The 21,640-nt window shown below is 38.8% G+C and overlaps 1 protein-coding gene and 1 non-coding gene across 2 annotated transcripts in view; one reads left to right on the forward strand and one right to left on the reverse strand.

Annotated features, from left to right (window-relative positions):
- The window catches only part of LOC143214746 (uncharacterized), a 446,535-nt gene that overhangs the window by 336,150 nt on the left and 88,745 nt on the right, over positions 1 to 21,640 (forward strand). The window contains exon 6 of the mRNA XM_076436114.1: positions 10,352 to 10,430. Coding sequence (XP_076292229.1) covers positions 10,352 to 10,430 — 79 coding nt within the window. The remainder of the gene's footprint in view (positions 1 to 10,351; positions 10,431 to 21,640) is intronic.
- Positions 19,289 to 19,360, reverse strand: Trnam-cau (transfer RNA methionine (anticodon CAU)). The gene has a single exon. It is a non-coding gene; the product is annotated as a tRNA-Met (tRNA).

Raw genomic sequence — 21,640 nt, forward strand, 5'->3', positions numbered from 1 at the left:
CGGACGAGACGTGACAAATCAACTTTTCCACGTAAGAATGATTTGCATATATGAATTTTCGCGGGGGGCTGCTCGGTACGTGCGGGTTACGCACGGATCGATTCGTAACAAGCTCGTTTTGTTTGATCACGTTCGTGTGTCGAGCTGTATTTATTTTTTTGGTTCAGCAAGTATCGGTGACTTATAATAATCGAGCAATCGTCGTGCTGATTACCAATGCTTGAGAGTAAATGCTTAGAAAAATTATTTTATATATGTACCCTACTGCAAAGATTTTTTAAAAATATTTTTCTCTGAATTAAGAATGAGATGATCGATTTTAAAGTAGTAGCCGCGCGATTGTAAATGGCTGAGAAATAAATATTTAAACACAAATAATTTTATATATGTACTTGCATATATATATATATATATATATATATATATATATATATATATATATATAGAGAGAGAGAGAGAGAGAGAGAGAGATTTCTGAAAAATATTTTTCTCTTAATTATGAATTAGATGATCGATTTTAGAATAGCAGCCGATTTTAAATGGCTGAGAATAAATATTTAAGCACAAATTATTTTATATATGTATTGCATAGATTGTTTCACATCTAATTAAGTTACTATACTAAAAAACGAAAATTACATATGACTGCTCCTAATAATATTGACTGGTGCTACGATATCGGTGAAAGTCGAATAATCGCAAAATCCCTAATTGGTAGCCCCAGTTTGCCGGTGAATCAACTTGTTGAAGCGCGTAGACCGCCTGAATTAATCCGAGACCCCGCAAAGAAAATACCGTGCGCTCGGAAAGAAAAGGATTTTCATTGGTCGAAGCATATTTCACCGCGGCAGCTACCTCAATTTCCTGGAAACGGTCGCATCATCCTCCAATTACATCAGAGACATTCATCCCTGGTTGGTTACCCGACTCGCGGCTCAAACCGCCACGCTGAATCGCTTTCCAGAAGTATTAATTAGCGAAATTCTAATTAACGTATTAACACCGCGAGACAACTTACCAACATCGTATCGCATTATACAGATCGCACAGATGACAAGGCTGCTAGTTATGTGTGTGCTATGAATCCCTGTTCTCTCCCCTGTCTCTCACTCTCTATCTCTCTCTCCACTCTCTCTCTCTCCGTCCCCTATCTGTCCCCCTCTGTCTGTCCCACCTTCTGAATTCAATCCGATTGTTGCTTGCTATGGGACTCGGCAGCAGTTTACGAAATATTGTCGAACTACGCGTCGCTAACAACCGAACGCGGATGGTGAACACTCCACGATAACGATATAGCGAGGCGGTAACCCCACTGGGGTCGTGAATCATGATCTGCTTTCGCGAGACCGGTCTAACAGTAGTCCTTAGACCGTCAACAGTTGCAAGCTTTCCGAAATTTTAACGACTGATCGAACTATTGTTAGCTTCGCCGTGGAAACACAGAGAGAGGACACCGAAGAAGAGGAGACCAAGAAGTTCATACTTGGGAGTTGTTAATTGACGTTTAGGGTAGATTTTCCCCTTGCGAAAGTTACAATTTCAAATTTTTTACTAAGCTAGAATTATTACAAATTTCCACTAGTATTTCACTCGTACACAAGTACACTCGCTTCTGTCGTTAGACATGGAGGAAATCGATTTTCACGAAAACTGAATTTTGAAGAATAACTAACAATTTTTAGCAGCTATTTCGATTTCTGTTATTCAGTGGTATTGAGAGTAATTATTAAGGGATGCTTAAAGGATGTTCTCTGGAGGTATATAAAAACGCAACAAAATTTTCGAAAATTTGACAAGATATAATTCTTACTAAACTAATGCAATTACCAAAGTTTGGGTTCGATTCAATGCACCGTTTAAGAATTATAGCAACTTAAAGTTTGCACATTTTAACACGTCTTCTTATGGAGAATTCATAAAATTCCACTTCAAACCCTATTTAAACCTTGGAAAAACGCAACTAGACACTCCAAAACAAAAAAATACACTCAAAAACAAGAATATACTCACGAATGGCTTTCATTGCCAATATATTGATGAATTTCGAATTTCTTGTACTTTCGTCTCTCATTGTACCTCCAGAACATCCTTAAATAGCCAAAGGATATAAGAGGCTGAAATGTGCTCCCAAAGCAAATCGAACGAAAACTTTTACAAATTTTGAGTCTGCACCACTACCCTAAGTGTAGTCATGGGGTGAGCACGGTGTAACAAATTCTCCATGTCTTCCATTCTGGTTACCGAAAAATTACCAAAGAATTCATGAACATTCTACCCGATAGCACGCATTACAATGATTTGTTTCAAAAATTTTCACTGCGAAATCGATTTTTAAAAAATTCTAGTGTTTCGTTCACGATCCGTTCTGATCAAACGGAGTACCGCAGCTCGCCAAAGAGGTGTTCTACGTCTTGTAATGAAGGATCTCGAAAAGTTGGAGGAGATCGCGTCGAAGAGTGATCTCGGGGAGACGAGATCCAAGCACGGAGTACTCGGAACATTGCCGGTTTCCGGGATCGACACACGTTCCATTGGTCGTGTTACGCGTGATCCCGGTCGTCGAAGTAGCAGTGTAAAGTTTGCCGGGTGGTGGCCGTGGTGAATCGTGCGCGAGGCGGCTGGAAACGCCGCAGGAACGTCGCGTCGCGTCGCGCGTCCGGGAAGTCGAGTATCGATGTCATCTGCAAGCTCGGTCGAAGGAAGGGTGACGCGCTGGGGCCTCTCCTATGTATCGCATTGTGCAATTGTTCTTCGAACTAACCGCGGCAGCCGCATCTGTAACCGGCAGCTACGGTAATGGAATATGACAACGTGAACTGCATAATGATCAGCCGCCACCGCCGCCGCGCTTCTCTACCTCTGAACTTTCTAATAAAACGGCCAGTGTCGGTGACACCACCGTCCCGTTACAGAACGAGTCCGGGGATCCCCGCAGACAGGAAACAACCGCGAACAAGTGACCGTCGATATCTCGCGACCGCATCACCACCCCCTCTCTTCGACCTTCAACTTCGCCTGAACGACGCCCACGCTAATTCGATCGATTCCGCCAGATCTACACGGTATAATGAAATGTTGTACTCGGTAACTACGGTAACACCTCGGTTATTGTCAAAAAGAGTCGCCTCTTTTCGTTGATCTTCAATTATTCTCTCGAGGTGTTCGTTCTGAACAAAAGGCCTAGCAGACTAAGATGGGTGCAGCGGCCCCACCCACAATTTTATTGATATTGTGCGGAAAACAATGGTTTTAGGTTGAAAGATAACCCCCTAAAATTTTAAGTCGCTAACCCTTCGTATAAGGATGATATGAGGGTAAATACCCTTAACTGTATCATTTTTTTTTCTCGGTTGTTAATTAAGATATCCGGATAAAAAAAAACTAGAATACTCTCACTTACCTCCTTCATATCATACATTTTTTTCACCATCGTGATCAAATTATTAAGGGCAGAAAAAAATCATTAAATTTTTTAGGGGTGGGAATTGCAAGCAACCCTTCGAGTGACCACTTCCAAAAAATTCAAGAGCAATGTTCTGTTGCTTATCTAACGTATAAAAAAGTTTCAAGATGGTCCGATTGGTGGCACATAGTTAAATATTGAATAACAAATAAAATTACGTCATTATAACGGTATAATGTACAGTGCGACGAAGTACACCGTACTGTACTGTGACGAAATCACCAGGATACGATTAATAACATATTATATTAGTAAAGTTAAATTAAATTTTACCAACCCGTCTAGTTTTATTTGACAAAAATTAAAACACTCTGATTTTCACTTTCTCTAATTCACAAATAAAATTGTATCAGAAAACCACGTATATGAGAATCGTATAAAAATGATACTTTGAATATCTTGTTTGGTTGCCGAGATACAAGTCGTCAAAGTTGACCAAACGTGTTCTTAAAAATTGGAACGTGTTTGATGGGCTGGGAAATGTTTATCTTAAAAATTATTCTTTTCTGCAATATTTGATATTGCACATGTATATGAGAATCGTATAAAAATGATTGCAAAATTCTGTGTTTAATAAATATGTACAGGGTGGTCCGTTTAAGTAAGGCCACCTAAATATCTCTTCAGGTTATTGTGATGCAGAAAATATTTGGTGCGTAATATGCATGGTGTCAACGGACCGAATATCTGGGAAGAATATTTTTTTCGGAGTTAACAAGGTCATCGATGTTTCTTAATAACTACATTTTTTTTATTGCATCGTGTAACTGATCAAAAAATACACATTCAGATATGTATAATAACATGACATTGACCTTGATCTGAAAAAATTATGTAGTTATTTATTAAAAAAGATTGATGACCTCGATAACTCCGAAAAAATGACTGATATTTGGTTCATTGACACCATGCACATTACGTAAGAAATATTTTTTGCATCACAATAACCTGAAGAGATATTTAGATGTCCTTATTTAGACGGACCACCCTGTATACACATGTGTGCCGATATGCTCATTGAATTTTTGTGGTATTTTAAAGTTCCCAAAATTTCGGGAAGCTCTTTCCCTACACTCGGTGACTAATTGTTATTCACGCAAGATTAAATTTAATTCAATTAAATTTAATTCAAATTGCCGGGGTCTACCGCATCCCGCGTGAATAATTCGGGATTAATGGGTATGAAAACGGTTTAGTAATACTATTAGATGGTTACATCATTATTTAGCGATGATTATGATTAGTGGTTATCTGCGGGTTTATGACGAATTTTGCCGAATAAAGTCCAATAAAGTGCATACATTGTAGACACACTGTAAGCTTGTCTCTCCTAGGTATTTTAGTACTATTTCATTCATAAGTGAAACGAAAAATTACATTCGAATGGCTACAAAGTTCTAGCATATTTTTGTCTTTAGTCTCTTGATCAGTATTATTAATAATTAAATGAAGTTCCATCTGAATGATTCGGTTCAGTCGGTGCCTAAGTACATAATATCCGCGGACTATTGATGAGTGTACACTCTGTTAATGAGACAGAGCTTTAGCGAATTGTTGTAAATTCTGGGGAAGAGCCATCAGAATCGCGTGTACACTATCAACCATTCGCGAATATTTGTACACTTGGCAAAACGTGATCAAGAATACCACATGGCAATTATGGCGTGGACATCTCTAAGCAGACATAAAATATATTTGTACACAGCTCGATTAATATCAATTCGAGATTTTGAAAGTGGTCTTCGACCATTTACCATTTCATATACACAGTGTCCCAAAAAAGTTCGACTTCCTTGAGAGTAATTGACAGAAATTCATAAAAGTTGTGCATTAATCTCCGATTGAATTCGCCATTGGAATTTAAAAAATCAAGTAAATTTGAATGGAATACAATAATCTTTTGCAACAAGCACACATTATAATCGCAGAGTGCACGGAAAAGTGAACTCGAGGCAGAGTCTGGCATTCGGGAGAGAGTCCGTCGAGGGAAATAGGATACAGTCGGATATTTAACCGGGATTATGGCAGCTCGTTTGGTAAAACATTCGCGGAAGTTAAGCGCCTTTCCTCGTCGTCGACACCGGTCTGTTTTAGGTAGCGCCGGGGTCCAAGAGATAATTCTTATCGGGCTGTCTGGCTGTTTCAACGCAGTTAAGCGAGCCTGCTTCTGATTTTCTTCGAGCTCAACACGTGCCAACTTCCGCGAAACGTGAAATTTTGCTTGGCCCGCGGAGGGTTAAAGGACCATCCTTCGACTGCTCCCAAGGAATTCAAAAGTCCCGCCAAAACGATCGATACTGCTACAGAAGAGATTCTATCAAATTAATTAAAATTCCATCGATTTTGTCAGGATTGGACATTTTTTAATATCTTTTTAAACCTTAATGGATTTATAATAATGTGCGATCTTCCAGTTTCAATTTAAGCCTTCAGAAGTTTAAAAATTCCGGAGGGGAAATACTTCAAAATTAATTCAAAGAAACCGCTTAATATCTCGTCCCCTTTTCGAGCTGTGAGGCGCCCTTTGACGATTTTAAAAGTGATCTCTAATTTTACATTTTAACAGGTCCATCACGAAGTACAGTCGTCTGGCTTCAATTCGAGTCCTCGAAAGTTCAAAAATTCCTGCGGAAACATGTTTTAAATTTTATTCAACGCCTTCGTGTTTCATCACGTATTCGAACTGTGGGTTGGGACATATTTATTTCTCACGTGCTGTCTAATTTTCCTCGAACCCGAAAAAGATTCAATTAAAATTAGACATTTGCAATTTTACTCGAAATCCATCTGAATTTATCACACTGTCTTTCAACTTCAATTTCAGTTCTTAAAAAATTTCGAATTTTCCTTTGAACCTGAATGGAAAAGTATTTATTTCGCGTCCGCCATTCGTTCGCCGCATAAAATTAACGAATGTATAGGGGTGGACACGTGGCAGTTTCTATTAACGAATTCATGTATTCTAACTTTGCGTCAACTGCTGACGAATATTCGAACTTAATACACGTCCGTGTATTGTATTCACAACGAGGAGTTGGCATTGTGTGCGGTCAGTAAACAACGGCACAAGTAGATGCGTGCCACCAGAGAGATTAGTTTACGTTCCCAGAGAAAACAGAAATTACTCTGACATTAATATTCCGCCGCCGGAACGTTATCGAATCCGCGTGCAGATTTGCTCGCGGGGAATTAGTGGAAACACAAAAATTCATGCCCCGCGCGCTGAGCGTAATGTTTCCGACGTCGAAACGAATAATTATGTATCGCGGAGCGAACGCTCGAAATTGCCGATCGGGTTCTATTAAAGTCACATCGCGCGATAAATTTTCCCTCGATTCCGAAGTTAATATTTTCGGACGATGATTACAGGGAACTGCTGGCTGTCAACCATTACCCGACGCGCCGAATTATTTACATTTACGCGGCCCCGCTCACGTGCTGCTGCATCTTTGTTCTCTGAATGGATTTATCATAATGTGCGACATTTCAGCTTCCATTTGAGTCCTCGGAACTTCAAAAATTTCTGCGGAAACGCATTTTGAAATTTATTCAGAGGGACGTTAGAGTCCTAACATTATTCTTTCGAACTGCGAGATTTTTGCAACGAGATCTTTAATTTTACTCTAAATCTAAATTAATCTATCGTAAAGGCCAATCTTACAACTTTAATTTTCAAAGAAAATTGTTAATGAAATGGCTTCAATCACTTATTAGGATAAAAATGGAACAAAACTTAAAGATTCTATTTTGTTATTTCTACAAAGTAATGGCAGCAACACATCAGCAACATTTTTCGTGAATTTATTAAATGAGAAAAGCATCACCGAAATTTTGTGTACGCTACTGGTAGAATTTAGTTACATATTTTTCCCTAAAAGATATAAATGTTCTAGAATGTTTGCTTTTAATGCAAGCACAGGTCGAATATTTTTTCCACGTTTCGAGTCGTGCAAAACGAATTTAAACATACTTTTATCCGCCATTTAATGATAACGTATAACATAATCTGAAGCTATTGATTTGTACGCAAACGTTTACTAATTCCGGAGATCCTCGATTATACGAATTATGGTAAAATTTCGATAATCTGACAGCCTCGGAACGTCGGCAATGTCGAATTTATCAAATATTCCGGATTATATCGGAGTACGCTCGCGATACAGTTAAAATAAGGATACAATATAAAAAAACGGCCGCGATTATACCTCGCATATTCGTGTCATAGTTTAAAAATTTTATATTCATCAAAATATGTCTTATTTTATTTTAAAATAAATTTTTCGAGTCTCACCAATTACCGGTTGGTAATCGTATCATGTCAAAGTTGAAGAATAAATAATTCTGTTTCGAGTTGTTAATAGAAAGATTTTCATTAAATAGGTGAACCTTGAACGGTACGAGAATATTTTTTCATCTTTATTTTCCGCCTCGTATTTTTCGTGAAATTCATTTTGGAATAAATACTGTCCTATGTTTAATTTAAAAAATTTAAAATAATATCACGTTCTTGCTATTAAATTTTTATACGAACGTTTTAGATGAAGAATAAACGACTTCTCTTGTAATTACATTTTTCTACTGAAGTATGCATTTTTCTACGAAAACATTCGCAGAAAAATGTTTTCTGGCAATTAACATTTTCGTACGAAAACTTCAGGCGAGAAATAAACGTGTTTTCTATCGCAGAACATTTTCATACGGAAAATGAATGTGCCTGTCAAATGATGAACATTCTTATACGAAAAATGGATACGTACTCGAGCAATAATTTAAATAAAGAAAAAATGTCTTCTCTTGAAACTGATATTTCATAGTAAAACTGCAGCAAACATAAATATGTTTTCCACCAAAGAACATTTTTACCTGCAACGAACATTTCCATATAAAAGCTTCAGACCGAAAGATATTGAAACAAAAATTTAAAAAATGTCTTACCCAAGCCTCTCAACACAAAATCGTTCAAGTAGAAAAATGCCATTCCGGCGAATCTCGAAAACGTCGTACGAGACTCTTTTGTTTAAACATTTCTGGTGAATGCCTAATTGCGTAAAAGCCGGATTTTCGAAACTGCTCTGAAACTGGGACACGCGATTATGCGAATAGCTCTGCTCTACTCATCAGGGATGTAAAAATCGGAAAATATGTAACGGGCCGACATACAGCCACTTTGTATTTCCAGGAGAACGGTAAAATGACGGCCGGTGGCTTGAAACGACAGCCACCGAAGCGAGACTCATAAAGACACGCAGAGGCCACTTGACGCGAGTACTATACGCAAAACAATTTCCGAGGACAGTCTACAAAGTAGCAGGATAATCGAGGGAAGTTTTAGCGTCGATGCGTTCCCGCGCGCAGCCATCCTCTCGGAGCTTTGTAGGACGTGTTTGGTTAGGTTACACAAAGGATGGGTCTCTCTGTGTGTTGGCTCTCGTAGTGGTTGCACACCCACTAGAGTCAGCTGGCTGGGTACCGCGTCTAAGATTATGTTTGTACTCGCTGTCAGCAGAGAATCATCATTTTCGGTGATACAGAACTAACCGGGCCGCCCGGCAATGTTTGCGGTTTACCGGTCAGGCCTGCGAGCGTCATCCTGGAAAATCATCTTTAATGAAGCCCTGTTTTCATCTGACGCCTGGAGTTATTAGCATTTTAGATCTACTATTACATCTCTGTTCTTCGTTACTTCCCGGGAGAAACACAATTTTCATTCATTTTCCTATATTTTTAATAATTAAGCCAGATCGATCAACTCCACAATTTAAAGAGTGGAGGGACGAAAATTGTATTTAAAATATTTTCCAATGTTTATCATCTATTATTTTCAGTGTTTTCATACTAGAATTATATATGAAGAGAGTATCCTCTATTGCAATGATGATGATTATTCTCCTATATTTTTAATAATTATAATACTCCACAATTTAAAGGGTACAGGGAGGTATATTTTATTTAAAGTATTTTTCAATGTTTACCATCTGTTAAGCAGTTAGCTGCGTTCGACGTGTATACTCGTCATTGCTTGATTTTAATTCCGCACTCTGCGGGGCATTTTTTAAAACTAAATTCCGCAGTTGAGAGGTTAAACGTTTTTATACCAGAATTATAGATGAATAAATACGCTGTTAATGAATATGTTGACACTAAGTACAATATAAAACATTAGAAAGTACATAGAATATAAAACATTAATATGTTTGGTTGCAATATTTTTATGCTAGTGATTTGGGTAAAGCTTGAATGTCTTGATACGAAAATTTTAGATGTAGAACGGATATCTTTTGCAATTAACATTTTTTATACCAAACTGGTAGATGTAGAACGAGTATCTTCTCGCAATGAAGAAGTCGATCGTTGCTTGTTCACTTTTTCCTGTCTCCGGAAGAAAGGATATTTCGCTGACACAACGGCTCAACCGTTCTGATCACTCGAACGCATCCATTATCCACCTTAGCGCTATCCAGCGCGACACAGAGACGCGCCGCAAAGGGATAAAATTAATAACTGTTTGCGGACACGTTGAGCCCTCCTGCAACAGTACAGTTTATTAATTCGCGCCGGCCATTATGGACAAGACTGACTGCATACTATTGCGGTTACACGCGACGAAGTTTCTCCTTTTATTGGCGACAATGCCTCTACTTTTACTGATGATTTAACGATATTTTCTGAAGATCCTCCATAATATCATCGATCCTACTAAATGGACAAAATTTGTGCATTGACCGATTGTAGTTGAAGTCTATCAATTTTGTAACAGCGATTTTATAATGACATTAAGTGAAGAGTTCGTGTAAAATCATATTGACCGATTTTCATTCACCGATTATAATTTTTATAAAACACCACAGCACGTGGCTAATGTTTAATGTTACCCTATTTTATTTTCAGATGTCAACATGGTGGCCGAGCCGAAACCACATCAGACCGGACGCAAACGACAGAACGTGACCAAAACTGGCAACGACTGGTAAGTTTCCGAATAGATGTTTGGTTTTTGTTGCTAATGGTTAAATTTAAACAGCCTGGAAATTACAACCGGGTATTTTACAATCGAGTATAATGACCGAGCAAAAGATATCCACGAGACGAAAAGCACACATGGGTCCCAGCCGGGGTGTAAACGAAGTTATGCCATTAAATTAGCAAAGCCGAACTTATCTGGTTCTACGAACGTACACGCGGGATAGCGGAGCATTTCGTTGATACCGTGTAGAATATACATAACATTAATCGACCGTGAACATGCTAACAGGAGTTCCTATAGATCTTGGAGCCCCTAAAAGGCACGAGCAATCATTCGTTGCCAAGAGTTCCCCGGCCTGTAGGAAAGGGGGGCAAAGTTTCGCATCAGCTTAATCATCCCGAATGTTAAACAATCGCATGCACGGTAGGATTAACACTCGATTATCGCTGTTTCATCTCCGAGGCCGCGAGTTTCGCTCGGGCTCTCGAGACCCTTGCAATTTCATGGTCACGTACGTCGCGTAAAACACGTTTTCAGCACGTCGCCGCCCACGCGAGAAAGCTCGACACTGTAGAAAGCTAGTTATATCGAGTTTAGCATTTGTTTGGCCGTTGTTCTTAAGGCGATTCCCTGTTCAGCCCGGCAACGACGTCGGCATAAACCGGCTACGGCCCTTCAAATAAAGCGCGATTTCCTCTTTCTCGCTTTCTCTCTCTCTCTCGCACTGGTCTCATGACCGAAGATTTATGCGCGGCTTGCGACCCAACTTTCTCGTCTCGCATGTGATCCGTGAGGTCGGGCCGGTTGCCAAGTCCCGACATTAGAGATTTCGGTAACGCCGAGAAAAACGCCATTTTTCAGTGCAACTGACACGATCGAACCACCAACAATTTTGCGACGAACCACACTATTCTCTCGCGTGTCTTCCATTGATTTCTAATCCTTAAATTCAAATGCTTCAATCTCGGATTGGTGCGACTTCTACGCCTATGCCAATACAGGTTTACTCCGATATAAGGCGGCAATACAACTCGGCAGAGTTGTGCTAATTCAATTACATTGTAATTCAATTACGCAGTTGAATTACATTGTATTTCAATTATATAGTAATTCAAGTACGTCGTAACTGAATTACAAAATACAGCTCTCCAAAATTATAGCCGAAAACTTTGAAGAACTTCCAAAATCAAGCAACCTTTGTGACAAGATGTTTGAAAAAAGACTGATAATTAAAATGAACCTATAATCAGTCAAAGTGTTCCTATTATCGGTTAGTGGTAAGCTAAAAACGTTCCTTTTTTCAGTTTTTTGGTATTAGATAATGTATTTCATTTTACTTACATATAATATTAATGTTTTTTTAATGAGTCGCATTAGATGATTGTCGTTATTTTTTCCTATAATATATATCGTAACCTAGGCGAAGTATGGACATGTTTCCTTTTTCTGCTTTTCGCGTTTATGTCTGACATTTAAAAAATGTGTAACGCAGAAGTTATTTGTTTGAAATCTTCACATGGATTTTTCAACCTCTTCCTACCTATTACTTTATTATTCTTTCATTTTTAATTTTAATTTAATTACATCGTAATTCGTATAATTCATGTAATTTAATTACAATGTATTTTATAATTGTACTCCACTGCAATTACGAATTACAATGTAATTTATTTGAATGAAGATCTGAATTGTAAATTACAATATGTTGAATTACAATGTATTTATGCTTTATAAGTTGTCGGCCGAGCAGTGATATTAGTGACAATTTTATTAATTAAGTTTACTTAATGACAATTTTCGTTAATGTTTTCATTTCGAGCTTTGTTTTTAATGTAAAGTTTGATGTGTCTAGAAATAGTATACAAAAAGTCTGGAAGGTCCTTTTTTTACATTACATTCGGATTTATAATTTTCCAAATTGGATTCATCTTATGCAAAACTACGTTCTTTGACTTTTTAAAAAGGTCGTTTTCTGTCCGAGAAATTGCAGTTTTGTTATTCCCAATGTTTAGTACAATTTTTACTTTTGCATTGAACGAATTATACCTCGGTCCTGGAAAGAAATGGTAAATAAGGTTTACTTAACATGTTCGCTACCACCGTCACAAATATGTGACATCCATAATCTGACAGTTCACGTAAAAACAAGTCAAATTAATTTTATGCACTTCGTTGTTTATAGTCACAGTAGAATGCATAATTTTCAGAAAATCTGTGACTTTCTTCTGCTAAACTGTTTTAATAATTCGAAATTGGGTACGTTGGAACAAGGAAGGTAAGCAACGAAACAAATGCTGGTAACGAACGTGTTGAAGAGGCAATAGCAGAAAGTCTTTTAACTTTAGAAGCACCATTGGGTCACGAATGCGATAATTTTAACTAAATCAATTTTCGGTCCAGAAACATTTTCGAGCACAGTCTACACGTGTACTTAGATCGGTGCTGCGCTTCATCCAATATTTAAACTGGAACTTCCACGTATAGAAACTGCTTCATTTCGACACAGATAATATGGGAATCGATACATATATGTATACAGATGGAACCGAATCTTTTATTCAACTCTATCTTTAATTTCAATTCCACCCTCGAATTGACCAGCATTAATATTTTAACAGTTTCCTTAGTTAACACGTTAACAATCACGATTATATGTTATATTATAGTAGAATAACATGGGGGTGAACACCCTTTAAGGAAGCAGTGTTGTACAGCTTCATCCCCGAAATATTTTCGCGGGTAAATCGACCAGCGATTCCTCGGACAATCGTTTTCATCGCGAGAGACGTTTCGCGGGAACAACAACGACAATAAGTCCGTCGCGTCGCTTCGAACGAGGGGACGGATTACGATGGAAATTTCAGGACGTCACGGTCAGCTGGAAAATTCATTTTCTCGCCCGAAAATATTTCCGCGAAAAACGGTGCGCCGTTAAATTTTAACAATCGCGCTTCTACCGTCGCACGCTGGCGATTATCTCGACTATCGCGGACGGAAGACAGGATCCCCTCTGAACAATCGGTGTTTCGGTCCAGTTTGTTCCCGCGGACTTTCACAGTTGCCGGGGAGTTGCCTCATTTTCTTCAGATCATGCGATACGGGATGCCTCGGTTTTCCCTGCGGAAGCCAGCGATCTTCGCAGTCGCCGTTTTATCTGCGCGCGATCCTGAACAGCCGCCAGAGAGCATTTTGTCGTTAACGTTAGCCCCGTTAATCAGCTGTCTGTTTGTTGGTTTTAATTAAACGAATCGCACTCGAAGCGGCAATGTGTCGCCCAGTTTGCCCCGCGGATTATTGTTTCAGCAGGATGTTGCTTGTCCGAAGTGCTTTCCGACGGTTTGTGTTTATGTTCAACGGTTCAGAGCTTGCGACTAGAGAATCGGAAAAAGTTCCTCGACCCTCGAACGGCGGACGCTTTTTATTATCAGCTGTACAAATTAAATCGCAACTTTATTTTGGATTCAAATCCTTCAATATCTTGTTAACTGTAAATTTTTCGGCCTTGTGCTTCTGATACTTTTTATGTATGTAGTAAAGAGAATGGGTATAAAAAAATGTATGGATCCATTTAAAAAAATGTTTTTTGGATGACGCCATGCTTGTAGCCTTTTGGAAGCCATTCATCTTTTCTGTCTTATATTTTTTCCTAGCCAAAACAAAGATAGAGCTATTTCGACGGTCTGGATCAACATGGACCACCCTCGAAGGGTAAAATTGCACGTACTCGTTTTTGCCATAAGTGCCTGAAATCCGCAGTCCATTTATCAGTCATCATTAGACTGCGGATCTTTACGTAAAATAAAAAATTTCTACATCAGTTGCAAGGACAGGGGCCAGCTAGAAAATTTTGTCTTCTTCTAATTATCCTATACAGTTGAAACTAATACACTGATGTCCTTAAATCTTTTTAATATGTTCGCTGCTTCAAATTGTACGTACCTATTTTTGTCATAAATGCATAAAATCCGCAGTCTAGTGATCATAATTTTTAGGAGTCTATAGTTTATAGTTGAAGACTATCAATTTCAATGACATTAAATGAAGTATACGTGTAAAATCATTTCTCGTTGGCGATTTGCTACAAAATATCAAAATTCGTACGAATTTTCCTAGCATTCGGAACGCGGGAATTTACAGGCGATAAACGTTCAATGATAAATTTTGCTCGGACACATTCTGTTCAGAGTTTGTTGGTAATGTCTGAAACATTTCAACACAAAACGCATAACATGTCGCTAATAGGGTTTCAAAGTTATCCGAGAGTAAACCGCGACATTTGAATGTATCCATGTATGTATGTATCGCGAAGTATTTAAAATCTGCGCGTGTATGCAGATGCGAATGCATAAAAAATAGTAGCGACTCGATGCAGGAGACGCACGGAATTATCGACTTTTTAAATGTTCCGCGCGAGCGACGGGGATACTTTCAATTCGAATTTCAGTCGTGTAGCGAATCCACGTGAATAGAGAAATCGAATAATTACTGGAAAATCCGTCTGGGATCCAGAAAAATGTTCTCCTGATTGATAACATCCAATTCTCTACACCAATCATTTTTATACAAAATGTCGCAGCTCTAAGCATTTCTTCATAACATGATATTGAAATCATATAACTCGTTACCCTGAATGTTTAAAACGTTTTGTCATTGAACATTAATGAATTTTCTAAATATAATCATGGGTTTACTATTAGAGTTAGCCAAGGATTTCTTGTTAAATAGAGAATATATAAACAGAATTAGTAACAATTTTTAATCTCACAACAGTTTTGTGAGTCATTCGAGCACTTCTTACTAAACAGAAAACGTTGAATATTTATGTAAAATAAATAAATGGACCAAAATTCATCATCGATTAAAAATTGTTATAGTTATCAGACACTCAAGATTAAAAATAGTGATGAATAAATAATTGAATTAACATCAGTCCCTGACCATTTTTCTAAAATAGAACACAGCGATGGAAGTAGCTGCGCGGATCGCCTTGGATATTTAAAACGTCATGCTGCGATGGTATTATTCGCGGGAGATCTTCGGAGAAACGTCGTCGGGACAATTAAAACGGTTTCAAAATCGGACGGCACGGTCAAACCCGGCGAATTTTCATTGGGGAGCGAGAACAATGGTAATGAATAAATCTCAGCAGCGGGGAATAATGGCGCGGATAAACGAAATCTCGTTTAAACAGCGTTCCCTACGACCGATGAAAATAATTGCTTGTACACGCAGCAGCTGTCCACTTCATCAGACGCACGGTACCCATTGTCCGTCAGACGTATTCGCGAAATTGTCGGCTTTAGAACGTCACGTCATTTAGCGACAAGGCATCTTGGGAGCAGGCGAAGTTGTTGTCCGGTTAACACAGCTGGTGACCGCGGGACAGTAAAATCACCGGTCGGTGTTGTACGCAGTCCCTGTCTGTCAGGATACGCAAACATGACCGCGATATTTTTCTGGGAGCATTATTATACTCTCCTCTAACGCTTTACGTTTTAATCGGCCATTCTACCACCGCCGCCGCGTGCGATTTATTAACTGGTCCTTGTGGCGGATGGGCTGCGGATTTGATGCAGTTCTGGCTGCGGGCTTTATAAAATACTCTTCAATATTTTACGAGTTTTAATCAACTAATTTTTAAATTCTAACACTTTATACTACCTCGGTATCAGCATGAAGAAAAATATTAACCCTGAACACTCGAATGGTCACTCTGATGTCATTAATCATCATTAAAAATGACTGTACCGCTATTCAAAATATTGTTTACATTATTTTAAATATGTTGGTATCTAATGAATTACTACACATTTAAGTATTGTATGAGATATTGTATCAATTTCATATTCCTAAACTGAAGAAAATCATATATAATGGAGTTGTTCTAGGTCGGAAGAAATGTTTAATTTTCGAGTTAAAATAGCTCCGACTAAAACGTAAAAGGCCGCTTGTACAGTACAGCCGCTGTACTGACTCTGTGAAATATTTCAAAATTGATTGTAGAAGGTCAGATTATTTTTAGAATTTTCAGATTGGGAGAGTAATAAAATTATATTGTAACATCAGCACCATCATAATAACGTCGACCACACAGAAACAAACTGACATCGTCATCCTCGAATGATTAAAAAGGGCTAGTGACCATAGACTCACTCTGAAAATAAAAATTTGCATGAAGACCCACTTCATATTTACCGATCAGCATCAACCGAAGATCACCAGCTCCCACTAAGCTCCCGCGAAAGGGAGGAACAATCGCGCAGCACCGATGACAGAAAATTACAGGGTGGCTCAAGAAAAGTTCCTTTTTTCTGGCTGAGCTGTGCCGCTGAATGACCGGCGCGAAAATCGTCGGCAAACTCCGGCGACTGGGAAGTCTCGTTGAGGAAGAAAGCCAGAGTAGAAGGAAGAAAACGGTCGTGAAAAAGGGAACACCGGGAGTGTGTAAAGGGAGCCGGGACTTCATTCGGGGAAAAAAGACTATCGACGTTTCCCCACGACGCTATCTGTTGCAGACGTCTCAGGGATAATGCATCAGCCGCCGCCGCGAAATATGTTAGCCGGCTTTGTCTCGTTCCCTACCTTGGTTTCTCACCTGAGGTCTCACCTGAGGTGTTACCTGAGCTGTCAGGTTGCGGGCCCCAACAGAAACAGTCCGGTTTTACCTGTTCACAGATAGGTTCCTTCACGGAGAGACACACTCAGGGAATTTCGGTCTACTGCTCGAGATCGAGCCATGGAGCACCTTTCTGTTGTTTTCTTCTTCTTCTTCTTCGCGCTCTCTGCCTTTCGTAGGCTAGAGGTTCGTTCGACAAGAAACGGGATTTCGTTCACGGATTCGTCTTTTTGCGGGTTGCGTGCCGGCGAGGACGATAACGTCCTTCGTGCCGGCACCCGGAATGGAAGAATTTATTATAGTATTTCGGGCCGAGCCAGAGATGGAAAGTATTTTCGACTCCCTGTCAGTTTTTTTTCTCTTTTGTTTCTCGTTGCGCGATGAGTTCTGACGAGCGTGGACGATTTATTAGCTTGGACGATTTTTGTGCTAAATAGGAATTGCCAAACTGCAACAGGGAGAGTCCACCACACTGAAGTAGATAGTTTAGATCAATAAAAAGAGACACTAGATGCGCTGAATTAATGCAACAAAAACAATGAAAGATTAATGAACAGATGTTAATTTTTGGGTCAGCATTAGCAGAGCTAATTGGCCCAATCAGGTCAGACAGCCTCGGAAAAATCCAACCATCAACCACATCGACACCTCGCCAATCGGCGTCCCTCTTCTATCCATTTCTTCTTGCCCGAACTTCCTCCATTTTCAACGATTTTCGCGTGTCCATTGAGAGAGCTCCTCCATCCTCCTTCCAGGTTTTTTGATGATCCCAGCGCGGCAGCGTCGCGCGCGGACGTAATTTTCCGTCATCCAGGCCGTCGGATGACGTCCCCTCTTCCTCCCCGTCTTCTCGCGCGAGGAAGAGGCGACCGCAAAAGTGACTGTAATAGTTTCCACAGGGAACAATGCCGGGATTTTCAAGAGTTCCGAGGTAAATGCGCGGCCTCGCGTTCTCTCCTCGCCGTTGAAAGACTCGTCGGCGATGAACGGTTCCCCGGAAAGATTCTCGCGGACGCTTTTCTTCTTTTCTTCTTGTCGCATTCATGGCCTCTATCTTCTCTCTCTTTCTCTCTCTTTCTCTCTCTTCCTTCTCTCTCACGTCTATCTCCCCGGCCGTGTTTTGTCCGAGAGACGTAATACGGTTCGATGGGGAATATTCGAGCATGTTTTTCCGCGCCCAGGAAATTTCGCAAGGTTTCCCTCCCTCTTCAACCTTCCCTCCTTCAAGGCGATATCTATGAGAATTCTTGGACGAGATTCGGAATCTTTCGGCCCCCTCTAATGAAGCTTTAAATGGGTTAACGTCCAGTCTACTGCGATCAATAGTCTCGGTATGCCTATTTCTGTCTTCCTCCCGTGTTTTGCCGGTGTGCATGTGGGCGCAGTTTTGGAATTAATGTGCCGCTGGAATTTGTTTCGCGAATTATTCGTCATGGTTCTCCGGGTATGCCTGGCATCCCTCTGTGTTCAGTCGTGTTTTATTGTTCCACGGTTTGTTTATTGTCTTGAATTTTTGGAGGATGTCGGGTTTGGGGTTGCTCGAAGATTCGACGTTGTGGAATATTGCGATGATCAGGCTTTTAACAGTCAATGTGACGAACACATTTGCTGATGACTAGGTTGGCTTTGTTTAATTTTCTTTTGGAAGCACCTATGCAATTTCTGACATGCTAAAAGAAAAAATTTGAGCCCAATCAGCTGATTAGTGTTAAACAAACTGGATTAATTATTAAACTTCATTAACATTTTTATTGATAAATAGAAGAATTATTTTAGGCTTTAATTTACATTTGAAGCATAAAAATATGTATGGAAATTACAAAATACATCATTGAGTATCGTAGAAAATGTTGAATATTGACATAAGGGTTATAATTTCGCCACGTCTAATTCATTAAAGAAAATTATTTTTCGTGTCAGTGTTTATTTTAACTACTAAACGCTGGCTCTGAGAAGTATTTCTGTTATAATTTCGGAAAGAAGTAACGTGTACGACAATAAATTAAAACTTGAAACAATGTATCATCCATGCTTTTCCAAGATGCCTTTGTGTGAAATGATAGTGTGTTAAGGGTGAAAGGGGAGAGACTTCTGTAGATGAAAAGGGAAATCGTATCTGATTTTAATTTTCTCGAGGATACCAAGAAAACAGTTTGGGTAATTTTCTTACCGGGTATTCAGTGCTGGATGTATGTATTGAATGTTGTTTAAAAATAACAAAATGAAAATTGAGGAACAATCCTTTTAGCAGAGCGTGGTTTCGATCCACGGACCTCTGGGTTATGGGCCCAGCACGCTTCCACTGCGCCACTCTGCTGTTGTACTACCCTCTCGCTATTCCTGTATTTATAATCAAAATACCACGTACCGTATACAAACAAAAATATTTAAACATTCTTCATGTTTATTGATTCCTGAAAAATTGTTAGAAGTAAAATCAAACTGTTGAAGATTCATATTTCTAACAAGTAAAATTGAGGCTATGGAAGTTCGCTCCGTCATCTTAAATTTAGAATTTTTATGTTTCCATTTATGTGAGTAATTTAATCGTTTCGTACGTCGATCATTTAATTACGTTTCTGTAATGTAATATTGAAAAGTCGTTTTCTTGTTTCTTCGAATAAATAGACGGAATGATTTTATTGTACAAATGAATGTATATGTATATATGTGGACTTATTACACTAGCACCGATGGGAAGTCCACCAACAATGGAGTATCCAATGTTGTGTCTGAATCAATACTCGTTTCCGTCGAAATTAACACGTTCGTAGACCAGTGTGACCTACATGTGTATTTGGCTATAATATATACAATATTCAATCCTTTAGGTCTGGATTGGACATATGCATATATTGGGTTGGATGGAAAGATCATGTTGTGTCGTATCGCGAAATGATGGTTCTAGTTTAAACAATAATAATTCACTAATTTTATTAAAATATTATAATATGTAATTTATTAAAATATATCTGTAGAAAGATATTGTTTAAATTGCTGAGAAGTATTATCCTACTGTAAAATCATGATAATAACCTCTATGCAAATTCTTGAAAATAACGTCAAAGGACAAATTTATATATATCAGTATATCCACTTGCATTATTGTCAATACAACACTATACAGCTTTTGTGCTAAATATCCTCCAATTTCAATAAAGATATTTAAATGTTCTGCTTTAATTGCTCACCCCGTATATTTCAATATATGCTGGAACGGTCAGATTCCATAACGAGTGAGATTCTAGAACCAATTAGTGCAACCTAGCATACCCCTTTGTATTCAAGTCTGATCAAACAGTTTGTCACTTCTATATGTATAATCGCCGCAACGATCAAATTGCTAATAATGACAACACGGTATTATAACAATTGTGCTGTTACTCAATCATTCATTTAAGTAGAAATATACAAAAGAACTTAGTGTATATTATGAAATTGGCGCACAAAGATAATTTTTGGAGGATCAACCTGATAACAATATTTATACTTCAGCTTGAAACTGGATACTATTTATTCTGTTGCCATGGAATTTTTAGAAACTTAGCAATTCATACGGTTAATAACACCAAAACTGGAAACTAATTTTCGTTAGAATTTTAGCACAAATTATCTAACTTTGAAAAACTGTTTTACCATCTAATAATTAATACAAGTGCTACAGTGCACTTCCGAATAACAATTGCATTCAACTTGATATCCCAATGGTAAAAATATGAACACCAAATTTTTCCCCTAGACCTTGTTCGTATCTTTGTACCAATAAAATAGACCTTCCAATAATTAATACAAGTGCTACAGTGCACTTCCGAATAACAATTGCATGCAACTCGATATCCCAATAGTAAAAAGATGAACACAAAATTATTTCCCTAGACCTTGTTCGTATCTGTGTACCAATAAAATAGACCTTCCAATAATTAATACAAGTGCTACAGTGCACTTCCGAATATAACAATTGCATGCAACTTGATATCCCAATGGTAAAAAGATGAACACAAAATTATTCCCCTAGATCTTGTTCGTATCTGTGTACCAATAAAATAGACCTTCCAATAATTAATACAAGTGCTACAGTGCACTTCCGAATATAACAATTGCATGCAACTTGATATCCCAATGGTAAAAAGATGAACACAAAATTATTCCCCTAGATCTTGTTCGTATCTTTGTACCTATAAAATAGTAAACTTCTACAGCTAACAAGTTCCCAGAGAAAAAATATTGTTATATTCCTGGTTCGCCCTAGATTCCCGTTTAAGCTACTACCCTAGTGCAAGGCCTCCGATACAGCTGAATGCCCGACTCGAATATCAAAATGGCGACCGAAGAATGTCCCCCAATTAGTGGCACGCGCATTAACGGACATGTGAGCATCCAGTATTAATCGTAGCCGAGACATCAGCCGGTCCCAACGATCCAGCGACATCCAACAACACATCGTCGAGCCAATTTCAAGCACGTCATCAAGACGCTGCTGGAAACAAGGCATCCGACGGTTGACAAACCCGACGCGGATGGATTGATCGGGGTTGTACCGGTTCGACGAATAAATAAGTCAAAGCCAGAAGTCGACACAAAGAGGAAGGCAAACGCG

Source organism: Lasioglossum baleicum, chromosome 13 (assembly GCF_051020765.1).
Source record: "Lasioglossum baleicum chromosome 13, iyLasBale1, whole genome shotgun sequence".
Taxonomy (NCBI): Eukaryota; Metazoa; Arthropoda; class Insecta; order Hymenoptera; family Halictidae; genus Lasioglossum; species Lasioglossum baleicum.